Source organism: Oratosquilla oratoria, chromosome 18 (genome assembly GCF_046742065.1).
Source record: "Oratosquilla oratoria isolate Oo_2021 chromosome 18, ASM4674206v1, whole genome shotgun sequence".
NCBI lineage: Eukaryota > Metazoa > Arthropoda > Malacostraca > Stomatopoda > Squillidae > Oratosquilla > Oratosquilla oratoria.
Genome location: NC_134794.1, coordinates 58,201,363 through 58,219,963, shown reverse-complemented (window position 1 = coordinate 58,219,963; position 18,601 = coordinate 58,201,363). Strand labels below are relative to the sequence as shown.

The 18,601-nt window shown below is 37.6% G+C and overlaps 2 protein-coding genes across 4 annotated transcripts in view; one reads left to right on the top strand and one right to left on the bottom strand.

Annotated features, from left to right (window-relative positions):
* Positions 1–8,994, bottom strand: part of LOC143035275 (uncharacterized) — a 45,213-nt gene extending 36,219 nt beyond the window's left edge. For both annotated transcript variants that reach the window (XM_076202130.1, XM_076202131.1), the window contains exons 1-3: positions 8,844–8,994; positions 3,273–3,663; positions 2,148–2,286 (exon numbers count right to left, since the gene is read on the bottom strand). In XM_076202130.1, the coding sequence (XP_076058245.1) occupies positions 2,148–2,286; positions 3,273–3,657 (524 nt within the window). In that variant the 5' untranslated portion in view covers positions 3,658–3,663; positions 8,844–8,994. The remainder of the gene's footprint in view (positions 1–2,147; positions 2,287–3,272; positions 3,664–8,843) is intronic.
* A 576-nt stretch (positions 8,995–9,570) lies between these two features.
* Tbcd (tubulin folding cofactor D) overlaps positions 9,571–18,601 on the top strand; it is a 47,119-nt gene continuing 38,088 nt past the window's right edge. The window contains exons 1-2 of one of the 2 annotated variants that reach the window (XM_076202128.1): positions 9,571–9,720; positions 15,569–15,763. In XM_076202128.1, the coding sequence (XP_076058243.1) occupies positions 15,578–15,763 (186 nt within the window). In that variant the 5' untranslated portion in view covers positions 9,571–9,720; positions 15,569–15,577. The remainder of the gene's footprint in view (positions 9,721–15,568; positions 15,764–18,601) is intronic. The other variant, XM_076202129.1, reaches the window with a different exon arrangement.

The following is an 18,601-nucleotide window of genomic DNA, read 5'->3' as shown; positions in this document are numbered from 1 at the left end:
TTTCTAATCCTAACACATGCTCTACTACTCACATAAAAACTCTTGACAGCTCCCAAAAGCTTTCCTCCTATCCCATAAATCTGCATAACCTCCCACACACACAAAGTTGTTCCAATACTGGAACAACCTTATTTGATGAGTAACGATTGAACAGCTAGTTGTTGACAGTTCCGTATCAAACGTATTTTTATTTTTTCCCCGTCTTTACTAATTTCATATGCTTACCTTTTATATTCCTGTCAGTCTTTAATAATTTTTTAGTGAACTCAGACTTACTCTCCGCACTTTGATATTGTACTATATCTATTTTTTTTATATAATTATATGTCTGTGTATGTTTATATATATAAATACACACAATAATATATATATAATATGCATAATATATATGTATAATATATATATATATAACATATATATCTTATTCCACCTAAGTATTATGGGTCACAATATAAACTAAGGTTCTTGCTGTGGGTTGCAGTTAGTGAATATCATTAAATTTTGCTGTGTCCATTATTCAAACCAATATTTGGTCAAGTACAAGTGGAAGGAGTGAACATTAGGGGGCAACCAAGAATGAGATGGATGGATGGGGTAAAAGGGGTTTTAGGAAAGAGGGGGATGTCTGTTGAGGAATATAAAAGATAGGGGTGAGTGGAGAATGGTTGGATTTACCTAGTTGTGTCTTGCCTTTGTATCTCGCAGTGTTTAGTTTGCTCTTAAATTTGTGTATGGTTTTTGCACACACTGTTGTTTCGTTCAGTTTGTTCCAAGTGTCCACCACTCTGTGTGGAAAACTGTTCTTCAGATCTCTTCTGTAACTATCTTTTTTTGAGTTTCTTTCCATGTCCTCTTGTGTTTCTCATCCCAATTTAACAAGTCCTCTCTATCAAGCATTTCCGTGCCCTTCATGATTCTATCGATGGTCACTAGGTCGCCTCTCTCTCTTCTTTGCTCCAAAGTCAGTAACTCCAATTTAGCCAGTCGCTCTTCATATGACAAGTTTGAAAGTGATGGAGCCCTTTTTGTGATTGCTCTCTGGATTCTTTCAATTTTCTTTATATTATTTTTGGTGCTGGGTGGCCATAATGTCACTGCATATTCCAGTCTAGGCCTTATTAGTGCGACTAATATTTTTTAATAATTTCTTTGTCCAAAAGGGTAAATGCCACTTTTATTGATCTTAGCAAGTTATATTCTCTGACAATTTTGTTTATTTATTTATCTGAGGACAAGTCGTTTGAGATAATTACTCCCAGATCTTTTTCAGATCCCACTTTCTTTACTTCCTTAGTTCCAATTGTATATTGTCCTGATACTCTAATTTTACTATTTTCCAAACTCCACTATGCTATACTTTTTAATGTTGAAGTCCACTTCCCATTTCTGACTCCATTTCCAAACCTTATTCAGGTCTCCCTGTAGTGATTCGCAATCCATTTCGGTTTTCACTTTCCTCAACAATTTAGCATCATGTATGGATGATGCTGTGATGCATGGAAGGGAGTGCATGGGGGATGGGGGGGATGAGGGAGCGCGTGTCAATGATATTTTGACATAGTCCGAAGGGATTTCTCCCCGTCTTCTCTTTTCTGTATGAGGGGACAGAGAAGGGGGTCACCAATTAAATGAAGTGACCTTGCTGTGGATGTGCTGTGTCTTGCTGCATTGCTTCTGACCCAGGGCAGTGGGTGAGATGTAAGGATGACCCGTTATCCAGGAGGAGTCAAGAAAAGAGGGAGGGATGGTGAATGGGAGTAGAGTATATGGGGATGAAATGGGTTGGAGTGGATTTATGACTTTGACTTTGGCTACCTCCCTTGTAAGGGGGAAAAGGCCCTTGGTATATGTATGTACAAGCTGCTGAATAATAACAATTGTTGCCCAAGTTTCACTGACTGGAAACACCCCACTTAAGAAGAGCTGAAAATTAGCAACTGTTCCTTTTCTCTTCCTCTTACTAATTTTTGACACAGAAACAGACCTACAGTAACATAACACAAACAACAGTCCATCATTTCTTTATGGAGATATATATGGAATGGCCCAAGGACCACTATCAACTACTGTGGAGCTGTAGATATTTATCAACGAAATCTGGGGCAACAGTCAATTAATCTATTAAGGAATAACAGTGATAGACTTACCTTATGCCAAGGTCTGATGATGATCTAAGCAGTGGGCTTCTGGCGATGTTCATGTCAGACAAAATGTCCTGGCTCACTGAATAGCTGCGGGCAGGACCTAAGCTTGCCCCTACATAATCCAGTGAAGGTCCAGTAGAACCTATGTATAAAACTTGCAATTAATCATCATCAATTTAGAGCACACATCAAGGGCTATGTTGCTATGCTTGCACAGTAATGACTATCCCCACAGTTTCTCCAAGCAATCCCCCATACAGCCATCATTCCCATTCCAAACATTTCTCATCATAATCGGTTGATTTGCTGTAGCAACATGTTTTGTGGGTGTCACCTTCATCTTCTCCACTGAGGGTTATCTTTTGTGGAGAAAAATATGTGGGAGCAACATCATGCCACATACCCACATAGGTGGAGTTGCTGCTCATGGATTATGCTGGAAGCAGGCTTTGACAAACCTCACACAACAGTTGCTGGTTTGATTATGATAGTCTCCAAATACACTTAATACCAAAGAGAGACTGTATGGAGATGGAGCACAGTGTACGTACTGGTGGTGGTATCAAAACCATTGTGGTTTTCCTCAACAATCAGATTATCACCACACAATGTGCATGTACTATCAGTGTTGATGCATCAGTGATAGTGTCACAATAAAGCATGGTGTATTGCTGGTAGGCAACAGAAGATCAATTACAAAGAGCTGACATCAAATCCCCTGCCTCATATTGACTTTTAAAACTGTTAAAACTGAATTAAAAATACCATTTCTTGAGCAGGGTATTCTCATAACCTCTACTATTCCTCCTTCCACCAACCCTCCTTAAATCTTTTCCTTTACCACTTCTGACTCCATGTTTTCAGTGTGATATTGTCTCCACAAGAATAAAAGTGCTGATTAATGGCAATGAAATACAATAAATGAACATGAGTTTCATCAAATATATCCTATGGTACATCAAGACTATATCAGGATTGCTCACCTTGACGAGATAAACACCATATGAGGACGGAGCCTTTATTTGTACGACGTTTCGCTTATTACAGCTTTTTCAAATACAAATAAAGGCTCCGTCCTCATATGGTGTTTATCTCGTCAATCTTGTCGGCAACTGCCACATTGCTCACCTTGATTAGGGTGATGTGTTGAGACTAAGCCTGGCGGTGGTTGTTGTGGTTGTGGAGGCGGTGTTGTAGTCAAATGATGGTGGTGCCCACTGGTGAGACTCCATGGCTGTGATGACACATAATTTTCAAACTGCTGCCTTTGGTGGTGATGTCTGTTATCTGATGACATATGATCATGAGATGAGATATGGTGATCGTGCTGTGCCATGTGATCATGTGGAGCAATATGGTGGTCTCGGGGCATATGGTGGTCATGAGGTGTCATGTGATTGTGTGTGATGTGGTGGTCATGTGGTGTCATGTGATTATGTGTGATGTGGTGGTTCATAAGGAAGTGTCCAAAAGGCCCCTTTTGCCACTGGTCCTCCTCCCCTCCGCGCTGCATCACAAACTGTAAAAATTAAGAATTTATTAACAAGTATTCCATGTTAGTTTCTGAAAAAATTCCACCTATGTAATATGTATCAGTTAACATAAGGAAATCTTAAGAACTACAGTAGGTACCTAAGGACTAGAAAAAAAAAAAAAAAAAAAAAATCACAACTTACATCTTGTCATATAAAAAAAATCATATTTATGGTTCACACCTGATTTATAAATCCTGACACTTTCTCTTGCAAGTACTATCAGTATGCATATCAATACCCACAGCACATGCCATCAGTTGCCAATGGACACTGATAGAGGAGATCCACAGAAATTGTGCTCTCAATTTTGATGCAATTTGCTCTTGCAATTGGTCTTTATTTTAAACATTTATGGTACAGAAGCCTTAGTTTTCTTATGATGTGGGAATTGTGTCTGTACAAAATTTCATTCAGAACTTTAAAAATTATCAATTTGCACATTGATAAACATCCAAAGCTTTCAGCACAGATAACTGAAGATGGGAACTCCAGACTTCTTGGTGGAGTGTAACTGTACACAAAACAAGAGGATTGCATCAGGATAATGGTTAGTACCCCAGTTGCAAACAAGGAGAGTTGATTTTGCTAAGAGACAGTGTTTTGGGATCCAACAATATTAAAATAAAGACAGGTGCTCTGGAATGAAGAACAAGTGTTTACCGACAATGGAAACCGTGGCAGGAGTGATATCTTGGCAGAAACCAATTTGACCTGAAACCCATTGAGAGCATGGTAAAATACCTGGACTCATTGATGGTCCGTAGCTATTTCTTGTATATCATACCACACCATCTGCCTAAGAATACACATTCTTAGATCTAGAGAAGGCATTTACCTCACAACTTACTTCTCTGGACTTTGGAACATACAGGAGGGCTTAAAAGGGAAGCTGCCTGAATGGAGTGAGGGTGAATATATTGTAATGTCATGGGAAGTCACATATTACTCAACCATCTACAAACTGCCACCTGCATCCCACATATACATACAAAAAAACACGTACTGTTCACAAAAGAACCACTTCATGATGGACCCCCTACTCTCCAATTCTTCTCGATTTTGCCACATATTTACACAACTGAGACCCTTCCACAACAAGCAAGGACCACACTGCCACAAGTGCATCCAGGTGTCTGAGAAGTATGATAGGGGCTACTCGACTGGATAGAGTGAGAAATGAGGAGGTGAGGTGGAGAACAGGGTTGGAAAGGGAGTTGGGTTATAGGGATGATGAAAAAGTATTGGAATCGTTTGGACACATGGAAAGAATGAGTGAAGAAAGATTAGTAAAAGAGGTATAGAAGGCAGTGGAGGATGGAGTGAACATCAGGGGGTGACCTAGGATGAGATGGATAGATGGGGTAAAAGGGGCATTGGGAAAGAGGGGAATGTCTGTTTAGGAAGGATGGGAGAGGACAGAAGATAGGGGTGAATGGAGAATGTTTGTGTATGGATGCTGTGATGCATGAGGGGGAGTGGATAGGGGATGGAGGGGGCAGAGACAGGTGGTTGCAGATTTAATGAATCGACCTTGCTGTGGATGTGCTGTGTCCTGAGACACTGCTGACCCAGGGCAGTGGTCAAGATACACGGATGACCCATCATCCAGGAGATGCCAAGATAAGAGGGAGGGAAATGGAGTATGTTGGGGATGAAATGGGTGGGAGTGGTTTTTATGCCTTTGTTTTTTGGCTACCTCCCTTGTAAGGGGGAAAAAGCCTTTTGTATATGTATGTAGCTGAGTGAACCCTTTGATTGCATTTTCTGTGGTTGTCAACATTCAGGGTAAAAAAGAAATAGTCATACGACTGTAACTCTATATCTTATCATGTGGATATTGTGATGCATCATCAAATTATTGTACATCAGGCAGCTGATGCTATTGCAAGAATTTGATTTCTATTGAAGTGGTTAAAGGTCTGGGGGATCCAGACTCATTTTAGGAGCAGCACTAGTATTTATTTACCTAGTTGTATTTACATAGTTTTATCTTACGAGAAGGGGAGCTATGCTCATGGTGTCCCGTCACTGTATCTCGCCAAGTCTAATTTGCTCTTAAATTCATGTATGGATTTTGCACACACTATTGTTTCATCTAGTTTGTTCCAGACATTTACCACTGTGGGGAAAGCTGTTCTTTTTCAGGTCTCTTCTATAACTGTCCTTTTTGAACTTCCATGTCCCCTTGTACTTCTCTGATCCCAATTTAGTAAATCTTCTCTATCAAGGACTTCATACCTCTCATGATTCTGTACAGTCAACAAGTCACCTCTTCTCTCCTTCGTTCCAGAGTCGGCAATCTCTCTTCGTATGACAGTTTTGAAAGTGTTGGAGCTATCTTTGTAATTGCTCTCTGGATTCTCTCAATTTTCCTTATACTGTATTCTTTTTGGTACTGGGTGACTGTAGCATCGCTGCATACTCCAATTTTGGCCTTATCAGTGTGACTATTATCTTCTCTACTATTTCTTCATCCAAGTAAAAGCCACCTTTATTGATCTTAGCAAGTTATAGGTTCCTCTGACAAGTTTATTTATCTGTTTATCAGGGGACATCCTTTATAACAATTACTCCCAAGTGTTTTTCAGATCCCAATTTTCTTACTTCCTTTGCACCAATTTAATATTGTCCTGATATCTTTTTTTTTTTTTTTTACTTTTTCCAAATTCCATTATGCTTCCTCACTTCTGACTCCATTCCTAAATCCTGTTCAAATCTCTGCAATGAATCACATTGTTTCAGTACTTATTTTCTTCAACAGTTTTGCATCATCTGCAAAGAAGCTCATGTAACATTCCACACCCTCATCCATGTCATTCACATAAATAGCAAACATTATTGGAGCCAATATTGATCCTTGTGGAACTCCACTAATTACCTCTAGAGCTCTTATCTCTGAGCACTATTCTCATTTTTCTTCCATGCAAGAAATCCTCCATCCATTTCAGTATTTTACCTTGTATCCCTCCTATGGTTTCCAGTTTTCTTAATAGTTTTTTGTGTAGTGCTTTGTCAAAAGCTTTTTGTAGGCCTAGGAAAGCACAATCAGCTCATCTGTTCCTTTCTTGTATTATATCTAGTAGTCTTGAGTAAAAACAGATCAAATTTGTGGCAAATGATCTTCCCAGTCTGAATTGTCTCAGATTTAGTATATTCTCCTCCAGATATTTTATCCATCTATTTTTTATAACTTTTTCACAAATTTTGGCTACCATGCTTGTAAGGGAAACCAGTCTGTAATTCGTTGGGTCTTTCTTTATATATTGTTATATCAGCATTTTTCCTTCTTTGAGTAAGCAACTTATTATGTTATTTATTTTGTCTATTGGTTCTTTACATTCTTTTAGTATCCAGTTTGCAATTCCAACTGGGCTGTGCAATTTCCTGACATCAAGTGGGGTTGTTTATGCATGTTTTGAAGCCAGTCATCACACATCAACAAACAACTCTATTTCCTCTGCAACCACTGCGTACCAGTACTCTTTTTAGATTTTTGTTTGGCCCTCATCTTATCAGTCCAAATTTTCTTGTTGTTAAACCAGGTTGTTTTCATTGGACCACTTGTATACTGCCTCCATATCTTTTTGTAATCTTTCAAAATCCTCTCTGGTTGTAATTTCTCAAGAGATCCTGGTATTATCCATGAATGAGGACACTGGGGAAGTTCCAACACCCTAGTCTATATCACTTACCATGACCAGGAAGAGCAGTGGGCCCAAGCACCAAGCCCTGTGGCACTCTACAAATTACTACCAAGACTTTTGACTGGGCTCCATCCTCTATTACTTTCTGTTTTCTATCACTTTGGAATTCATGGATCCAAAGTCCCAGTTTTCCAGTGATGCTCATATTTCAAATGTTGTGTAGGAACACCTTGTGGTCTACCTTATCAAATGCTTTAGCAAAGTCTAGGTAGACCACATCAACATTTCTTCTGTTCCTCACACTGTTTATAATGTTGGCTTAGTCAGGAAAGGCATGATTGTCCTTTCAAAAACCAATGCTGTCCCAGATTGCACTGCCCTATCATCTCTATAAAGCTCACTAGGTTCTTGCTAAATACTCTCTCAAATACCTTTAAGGTGTCAAGTGAGACAAACAGGTCTGTAGTTAGCTGGGAGGCCTCATAATCTACCTTTAGAGAGGGGGGGGGGGGTGATTAGTCCTTTAAGTCTTGTTGGTATTACATTAAATACAGGTGACCCCCAGAATTTGTGTTCCTCATTTGTGGTTTACAGCTTTTCTCATTGGTGGAGTAGGGTTTAATAGTTTTCATTTTTGTTGATTTTGACCGATGAAAGGTATTGAAATGGATTAAGGTCCCTTTGGTGGTTATTTCTTTGCATATGTCATATGACATCAGTCTCAGGGAACTTAGAAATTATTTTATGTTCTTTAACCCCTACAGATGTTGGAGATCACATATATTACTCATTTGCAGTGATTTTTGCTGGAAATAAATTCAAGGTGAATAATTTTCTCAAAGCAATGGCAAATGATAAAAAAAATTAGTAATCCCTGCAAGAGTAAGGATCATAGTGCTAAATATGATATGCAGTTTCCCAATTTTGGCTTTGTATTAATCAGTGGTAACTGTATGCAGGATGATAAACATTTACTAATAAAATTGCTACTGTACTAATAAAACCTCATGGGCAGTATAGGAACTTTCCCAAACCAACAGATGATCAAATAAAGTTTCTTATATACATAATACTATGACATATAGACAACAAGTGTGAAACTCGTATAAATCTACACAGCCCATTGCCGAAGAAAACTGAATTAACATTTACAGCGGAAAATAAACTGCGACGGTGCGAACGTTATTAGGTCTTCCCTCTTAATTCCTTTCAAGTGCAGCTGGACCCTTAACCTGTCAGGTCAAGATGGGTCACACTGGCTTCCTGTCAATTTGCCCTGTCACTGTTCGACAACCTGGCCACTACCGCTCACACTGTGCAACAGTTTTGTTATTTTGGCAACGGAAAGGTTTAGAAATAGGAAATTGTGGACTCCAATCGAAACGGGACAGAGACGACCGTCACTAAACAATTTATCAACAAAGCCCAGATAAAGAATAAATTGGCTTGATATGACAACTAGTAAAGCTTGTATTTGGAATGTCCTTTCAATCGTGCTGCTTATTATCACTAAAACTTACCTACGTGTGTAAAGTCGTCATGCACTTAATATATATCATAATATCATGTAAATTTCAGCTGACAACTTCGCATGCCACAACAACGTATTCCATTTGTTTGCCACTAGATGGCAGGATGTAGTTATGTATCAGTCTACCGAGAACTTGCTAAGTAAAATACAGCTAATGTTATGTGTAAAAATAAATAACATTAATTTGTCACACATTTATATGAAAAGACTTACAAACGTTTATGTATAAACTGATACCAACATGTTTTAACGGAATATTATTATACATAATCTTGGAAACAATATCGGAAAATAAAAAAAAATCGTTGCTAGATTACACCATAGGTGATAATAGTATAATAGTTGTAAATACTTTACCTCAGTGAAAAAAATACATCGCAAACTTACTGAATCATCAAGCAATTGATACAAACAAAGGAACAATGATTAGGCATAAAATCACCTTTATTTTAATGTTATCTACACCATGGTTCGCGTCATTCCTTCAAACTATCAAAAATGAACAGTACAATTTTCTCTGAACTGTAACACTTGTTTATTAATTTGCATTTGTCATTTTTGTAAATTCGGAATTTTACACTACATATTTACTCTACTCAGTACTTTTATTACATGGAAATTGTCTTTTCATCAAAGCCATAAGGAATTCAATTGCCAATATTTACAGAAAAAGTAATATAAATTATACACTCTAACATGTATACAAATAGTAGTATATGTAAAACACAGATGTAACCTGTTATTCTCACAAGTTTGTTATCGTTGCTAAGTAACGATGTGACTCACCGTGTATTGTGAACATGATTAGGAGAAATGTGACACAAGTGTAAGAAAGAACTAGATCTTAAGTACTTACATTAATACAGGTAAATAGGTGACCACTCATTTGTATTGGTATGGTTCAGATTTACGTAAGATTGACTATCTGTGTAATTCAAATGATGAGCAAGACACCGCTGTCACATTTGTTCAGTGAACAGTTTGAAGCCCATATTGACAAGTGAATTTACAGGAAGTAGTTCGTACAAATAGTGGTTTATGTCAGGACATTTATTGTCAACATACTATAATATGTTTGCGATGTAAATAATAATGTCAGTAAGGTACTGGTAAACTTGTGTGCTAGAATAAGAATTATTTTGAGAGTTTAAAATGAACTTTAATTCATTTTGTTTGTGGATTATTATATATATAGATCCATCTCTCCTATGATCCTAACCCTATGGTACTGAGAGATTGGGTTGATAAGTAGGGTTATAACAAGGGGTGGGGTTATAGTTATTTTCTCTATCCCCATATTTAAGATTTGTAATTCTTAGTATATTTGCTCAAAGATCCCGTGTGTTTATTCCACCCTCGGTCTTAGAGTTTATTTTTGGTCAATTTTTAGAAGTGCATACCTATGCGATATAGCAATAGAAAATTATTGATTTTGTAAATTACAATACATTAATGTAGTATGCAATTTTCTAGGCAGAAATCAATAAAAAAAAAGTTGCTAAAACCGATTTATTAAGAAACAAAGTTGCGGCAGTTGAATGATACACCATGTTTGTTTTGATAGATGCTAAGGTCGAAGAAATGAAAGGATAAATTCATCTATCCTAACCTAACAAATAAATTAACCTGTATTTAATAATTCAGTACCTCAAATTCTAAAGATCATCTGGGTTGTCATTGTCATCACAGATGCCAACGGCCTGATTATTTTTGTACCTCGGGCAATTGACAGATGACGGCAGAACCCTGTGTTCTCTCTTAAAGTCCAAGGAAGCCCTATTGTCTTTGTAACAGCACTTATTAATGTTACGTGGAGCTGGAGAACACCCGGGTCACAATGTGAAAGCCATTGTCTAACTAACAGTGACTGAACTGTATCCTAGCAGTTTCATTCAGTAGTAGATTTGCTTGTAGCAAGTTTTTTTTTTTTTATCTATTTCTGCTAAGAAAATTGCAAATTATGTTCATGTATTATAATTTACAAAATTAATGTTTAATATTCAAATGCTATTTTGCATAGGTGTGCACAATGAAAATAATACCTTATTTTTGACCTACCATAGGGACTTAACCACTTTCATATGGTGACGCCTACATAGGCGTCATGAAGAGCAAGTGGGTACGCGATGATGCCGATGTCGGCGTCTTGATTATATTTATTGTAGTCGTACCTGTGTGACCCTCATTCTCTCTAAACTGGCTTCATCATATTTTCTATGGTTATCAAAATTCATGGGTGAAAGAGAACGAACGATTGAGCAGTGACTTTATTTTTTATAATGCGATTATTATGACGCAACATCGCATGTCGGGCAGCTAATACTGCCAGACGTGCGATGTGCCCCGGAGTGAAGAGGCTAAAGATATCTGGAATGCCACAGGAATAACCCACTCTTTCCACTCCAAAATAATTTGTTCCTGAATACATGGACAATTTCTCTTATCTGGTTTTCTTGCCTGGTTTATTTACTTGAGTTAGTTGATATAGTTTGGTGGATTTATCATACCAGGCCAACATCTATTGTCTGCTTCCAGTTTTCTTCAGCCTTCACATAGGAGTATTGTCTGTCTGGAATTCTGGGATTGTCTTCCAGTTTGGCTAGGAATTTATCCAGCTGGTGTTTGAAAGAGTCCACTGAGCAGCCCTTTTTATCTTGGACCTCTCTTGGGGTGCAGTTGAAGAGTCTGGCAGCTTTCTATCTAAAGCTGTTATACTGTAGTGATCCAGCTCTGCCATGCTAAACAGTGTTGACAGTTTCTGCCTCATTGTTCATACCCTTGTGATATTATGGGGTTTGTCAGATTTGGCACTTTTTCCTCTTATTGTTTTCCATAGATATATAATGGGATTTCCAGAGCATTGACATTGTGTGGTTATCCTGGGTTTTAAATGTCCTTAGTATCCAGTCAGAAAGTTTATATAAAAAAAAAAAAAAAAAAATCACTAGGACCATGATATGCTCATTGAAATCACAGTTACTTGATAAAATTACTTTGAGATCTTGTACATGCTCTACTTTATTACAGTCAAAGCCCTTGTATCCGGCACCAATGGGGCCGAAGACGTACCGGATACGAGAAAATGCCGGATACGGGAAGGGATATTTAAAAAAATACATTTATTTACATTGTTCTTTTACTTAGTAATAGATCTTAATTCGCTTTAATAATAAACACATCCACATATCTATATATTGTAAATTCTATCAGTATAGAGTAAATCCAATCAATATACATCAGTTATAATCATCACAGCATTACCAGTTATCTAATTCATCATCTGATAATTTTACGACGGAGTTGTGAATGGCCGCGTTCAGTGTTGGTGGCTGAGAGGGTGCATTCACCTCTACACTCGAGTTTTCTTTCACTAAACTTTTTGTACCAACTTTCATAAAATATATAATGTCTCTGCTTAGAATTTTTTCCTCTTTGTTTGTGCACTGTTCTGCAAATTTCACAAACACTGCTAGACCCTTCGCTGCATCCTTCCACGACACTTTCATCTCAGGGTCGTCTTCTTCACTATCTGCCTCTGTCGTTTTCGCGTGTTCACCGGGAAGTGATTGTAAAATTTCATCATCACTAAGTGAGAATGTTGCTGCTCGGTCACTGTCCATATCTACACACACTTGTATCGCTTCGTCACTAATGCAAAGTTTAGCGCGATAACCCATCTTTCAATTCTTTCACCACCGATTCTTTCTTGCCGATGGAAAACCCTCAATTTTTTTATTCCCTTCCTGATCTTCAAACATTATTTGCGGATATGATTTTCTCTAACATCCCATTAGAGTTTGTTGTTTTTCATCCTCCCAAGCTAGCGATTCCATAAAAATAGCATCTTTAACATTAAGCCCACGTTGGAATTCGGAAATGCTACCGTCCTCAAAATAAACTAGTTTGCGCATAGAACTTTTCCGATAATTCTTTTTTAAGTTTTGAATCACTCCTTGATCCATGGGCTGGATCACACTTGTTACGTTCGGCGGTAAATACACAATAAAAATGTTTCCATTGCTCAGTTCCTCAGCTTAATTGTTGTCGAGTAGGAGAATAAATTTGCTGTCCTCTAGAAGTCTTTTTTTTTTTTTTTTTTTTTTTTTTCACTGATGGGACAAACACATGCTTGAGCCAGTTCATGAATGTTTCTGAGTCCATCCATGGGTGTTTTTGTGGGCGATAATCCACTGGCAAGTATATTAGATTTATAAAACAACGTGGCTTCCGGTATTTTCTAACGACATACAATTTGACTTTATGGGTCCCTGCCATGTTCGTACACAGTAACACCATGGTGGCTAACACGTGGCGGGAGAAGTGAATGGGACTGAGAAGCCCTGGTGGCGGCGAGAGCAACTACAACCACGCGCAGGGATTTTAAACACACGCGGGATTTTTTTTATTTTTTTTTTTTTTTTTTTTTTTTTTTTTTTGGTATACGTCTATCTTTATCACAATTTTTCGATTTTCGTGAAAAATATGCCGGTTATTTGAAGTGCCGGATACAAGAAGGCCGGATACCAGGGCTTTTACTGTACTAAAATTTTGGCTGTGGTCATGATAGTTCTTTTGATTGATCCCATCCTTACATTGTTGTTGTATTGGAATTTGCTACCATTGAACTGCATGTTAAAGCCAGAATTATTTTCAAAATCTGTGTTTTAACTCATAAATTACTGCATACTGGTTCACCATCATATTTAAGAAATGTTTTGCATTTAATTCAACAAATGTAAGAAAGGATCAATACCTGAAGAACAACTGTTGGACTAACACTGATTGAACCAAGATTTTCATAAGCTGTAGGTTTTCACACTTTTAAGTCTGCTGCTCCAATATTCTACAATAAACTTCCTCTTGAGATTAAATGAATTGAGAACATAAAGAATTTTTAGAAGTTAAAGATGTATTTATTCTGAGTGCTATAACCTTGATGACATGACTATTTGTGAATCATATGCTCTATGATGAAATTTTATGTGAACAGTCCTGCAGAGCCCCATTAGCGGAGTGGAACCCATTAAATAACGACAATAAGTAACAACAAAACAAGCATGTTGTTAACCTCAGCCCAATTATATACTTTGTCCAGATCTCTGTAGAATCAGCTAGTCTTTGAATTGATAGCTCTAGTTAGCAAAGCCAATTACATTGCCACTGATTCCACAGTTTATATCCAGCATGAGAATAAGGAATAATACAGGTCAGAGGACCGTTCCTTGTGAGACTGAGCTGATCACATTGCTTACTGCACTCTCTTGCCCCTGGACATGTACAAACTGCTTTCTTCCTGCAAGGAATTCAGCAACCCAATTCTCTTTGAAATTTTTAGGTCATGGAGTTTGTGGAGTAGAACCTTGTGGTCCACTTTGTCAAAGGCCTTGCTGAAATCAAGATAAATGGCATCTGTTCCTTCATCAATACATGAGATGTTGTTCAATATAGTGTCATAGCTGTTAAGCAAGGCTGACAGGCATGATCAACCAGCTTGAAAGCAATGTTGAGTCTCGTTCATTAGATTGGACTCCTCAAGATATTGTACAGTAGCAGCCTCCCTTTCAAACAGCTTTCCCATGTGGGAGGTCAGGGACACAGGGCAGTAAGTTGATAGGGTTTTTGTTTCCTCCTTTACAAATTGGAATGATAGCTGCAGTTTTCAATGAGTTATGCAGATAACTATTTCAAGAATTCCTCCATCAGCAATTTTAGAGGTTTCTGCAATAACATACAGTTTTTGAGGAAGAGGGCCGGGACACCATCTGTGCCAGGAGCGGAAGTACTAGAAAGTGAGCACATTACTTTTTTGATACATTCTTCTGACACTTTGATGTTATTTAGGCCATTTGAGCTCAAGTCAGGATCCTTTCTGAAGAACAAAGAGTGATTATTGCTTACTTTATTCTGTTTAGGCTTAGAAAAAAAATTATATTGATTTTTCAGTAATTCAGCAATCTCCTGGGTCTGTGAATTCTGTTCTATTATCATCAGTTAATGGGCCAATAACAGGCTTGGATTGTACAAACTGTTTTGCACATCTGTAGAAGTATCCTGGGTTCATTTTGATCTTGTTGACTGCCTTTTGATCTGCATGGAAGGCCTTTTCTTAGTGAGAGCTGATGATTTCTTTTTTGATGGATTCTAACTGCTCCAAGACTTTGCTTTTTGTAATACCAAGGAGTTTTGGAAGCCTCTTGTTCATCTTGAGCCTTTTTCGCATTAAAATCTCATGTCTTTTGGTATAACTATTTACTATTAAGTTTCTGGGAAGTGATTATCTATGTTGATACTAGGTAAATATTGAGATGACCTTTCAAACCAAATATATACTGTGCTCATAACTATCACAACACATATTTTTTGATGACCTAATTTCACTGGAATATTGTAGCACTAATAGTAGTGGGCTGCACAGTGGCCCATTGGATACCATGTTGATTCTTAGGACCCAATGCATGTGTCTTGCATTGGTTTTGACAGCCCTGGCCAGGTAGGGAGGTGACCTAAACAGTTGCCTAAAAAACTCAGTATCCTGCTACAATTGACGGGGCTTACCATACTAGGGGTTTCTCATTTCTCATTTTGTGGGAGTGGTATGGTGAGTAGTATACATTGTAGTACCTTCACAGGCTCCTGAATGTTTACTTATCTCATGATGTATGCCCCCAAGAATTTTTATTAATGTACTACTTGTGGTTGACTTTTTTTCCGCAGACAGTAAAGATGGTGCCCATGGCTGAGGATATAGGGGACTTTGACGAGGCACCAGGCCTGTCCTGTGCTTTAGATGTTTTCCAAGAAGCAGAGGAAGTGCGTGACACTTTCGTCAACATACCCGAAGTTGTGAAGGATCCACTTGCTGCAGAGAAGGCTTTTGAAGACCTAAAGACTTTACTTGATAAATATCAGGTAAGTTATTGGTATATCTTGTTTGCAGCAAAATCTAACAAGCTCTCTCTTCTGTTATATTAACAGAACCTCATAAGGCTGAATGGTAGTTAGATTCTCCTTCACTCCCTGAAGAGAAGCTTACTGCTGTCTCACTACCTTGTGCTGCCCTCTGAGATTGACCTCTGCCAGAGAAATCAGTGCTAAATGTGAGGTAGCAACTGAGATATTGAAAGTATCACGAGTCTATATCAATGGTTCTCAAACTATGGGTAATTCGTAAAGAAATAGTTCATCAACAAGTGCAGAAGAATGCCAAAGATGCAGTAATTAAGCTAATTAAATAAAAAGATGCGTAGAGTAGTGTATGGACTAAAGGAAAAACAACCTAAATTGGTCCCTGAGAGATAAAAAAGAGAGAATTGGCAAGAAAAGTAGTACAAGATGAAGAGCAAGAAGTAGAAAAGGAAATAGAGGAGGTGCACAGAATGGGTAAATATGCAGAAGGGGAAAAAGTTGACCCATAAAGATCAAATTAAGTTCACAAATGGCAGCAGAAGAAATTTGAGCAAAAAACAGGAAAATTACCAAGAAGTCGACATTTCAAAAGTATATGGATAAAAGGAGACATGAATGATGAAGAAAGAGAAAGAGATAAGACATTTAGAAGTGAAGCTAAGAAAAAAAAAAAAACAAGAAAACAAAGTTCTATCGGAGAGTGTTAGACATGAGACTGAAAAAATGGTATATTTGTAGTAGTTTTAGTTCGGAACAACGGCAGGACAAATGAAAATCAACACAAAATATCTAATCTCTTTCTTTTGGTAATTAGCCACAAGGTGTGACACTAGAAGTGTCACATGAGAAATATAGGTGAAGCTCGGACGAAGGCCACAGCTTAGTGGAGCTTATGTTTGTAGCTGGACGTGGAGCCTAACGTCAATGAGGCGGTAGCAGATGATGACAGCGAGGCTCGATGGGACGGCTAGAAGACTGAACGAGGAGATGTAGTTTGTGCGCTGGTTGGTACTGTTCTGCCCATCTCGGCGAAACGCCGACCTTTTAAAGGAGGTTGGCGGGAACGTGAGGAGCTTTCCAAGTTCCTGATTGGCTGACCGCTGGCTGGCAGGGACACCCTTGCGAACTACGCTTGCCAACTACGGGAACTTGGAAAGGCTAGTTCCGAAGATTTCTTTGATCAGTGTGTGACGGGTCGTAGGATGCATCATGTCACTACATATTCAAGAAAAAGAAATGAAAGGTTCAGAGAATGAGATAGAGTAGAAAATTAAAACTAGCTTATACCAAAATAGACAGATTAATCTCAGGATTAAATGAACTAAATTATTACCTGTCTGAAGAAAAACCAGACATGTTGGGAATTGTGGAGACAAAATTAAGGGGTCCACTATTATCAGTGTTGGACATGGATTATATAATCAGGGTGGAATCATGTTCTTGGCCAAGAAAAACTTAAATGTGATGAAAGTTACATATGGAGAGAACAGGGTAGAGATGATCACAATAAGAGTTAATATAGTGACATGAAAAGCAGAAAGTTTGTAGTGATTTATGCACCCCCAAAAACAAGGTCTTGGAGAGAGATTATTCTTAAAATGTTAGATGATACAAGACTTTTATTAAACAGGATGCTGAAAGATGAAGATAATGCTGTACTTATGGGAGTTTTTAACTGCAAAGAAATATGTTGGGAAGAGATGACAGTGAAAGGGGGAGAGGACAGTGGGAAAATGCATTACTTGACATGAATATAGAACATACAATGACACAATGGGTAAAAGTAAACACCAGATTAAAAAAATAATGAACAACCATCGAGACTAGATTTATGTTAGAGCCTGAAATTGTAGACAAAATTGAATACACGACACCAGTTGTGAAGAGTGACCACATACTACTTGAGTTAGAATTAAAGGAGGAAATATGTATATATATAGGGAGAGAAATGAAAAATACAGAAAAGGAAGACTCGTGTATAGTAAAATAGACTTTGAGAAATTTAGGACATTTTTTTCCTAAAGTGAGCTGGGAAAAATTCTACAATGAAGAAACACAAGTGGAAGAAAAATGGATGATTCTGATGAAAATCTATAAAGGAGTGGATAAATATGTCCCAAAGCAAAAACAGGAAAAGGTGTATATTAAGTGCTGGTTTAACAGAAGGTGCAGCGAAGCAAAAGATAGAAGAGATAAAGCTTGGAAAAGATGGAGAAAAGACAAAAAACCTAGAAAGTGGCAAATATATGTTAAAGGAATGAATATGCAAAAATATGCAGGGAAGAAAAAAGACATACATATACCAAAGGCTTTTTTCCCCCCTTATATAAGGGAGGTAGCCAAATAATGAACAACCGTCAAGACTAGATTTTTTGTTTATGTTAGAACCTCAGATTGTGGACAAAATTGAATACAAGACATCAGTTGCAAAGAGTGACCACATGATACTCGAGTTAGAACTAAAGGAGGAAATATATATAAAGAGAAATGAGAAATACAGAAAAGGAAGATTGATGTATAGTAAAATGGACTTTAAGAAACTTAAGAAATTTTTCTTAAAGTGAGCTGGGAAAATTGTACAAGGAAGAAACACAAGTGGATAAATATGTCCCAAAGTAAAAACAGGAAAAGGTGTATATTAAGTGCTAGTTTAATAGAAGGTGCAGCAAAATGTAAGACAGAAGAGATAAAGCTTGGAAAAGATGGAGAAAAGACAAAAAACTTAGAAAGTGACATATATTAATCAAAGGAACAAATATATAAAAATACACAGGTAAGAAAAAAGAAACTATGAAAAAGGCATAATAGAAAAATGTAAGGATCAGCCAAAACTATTCAATA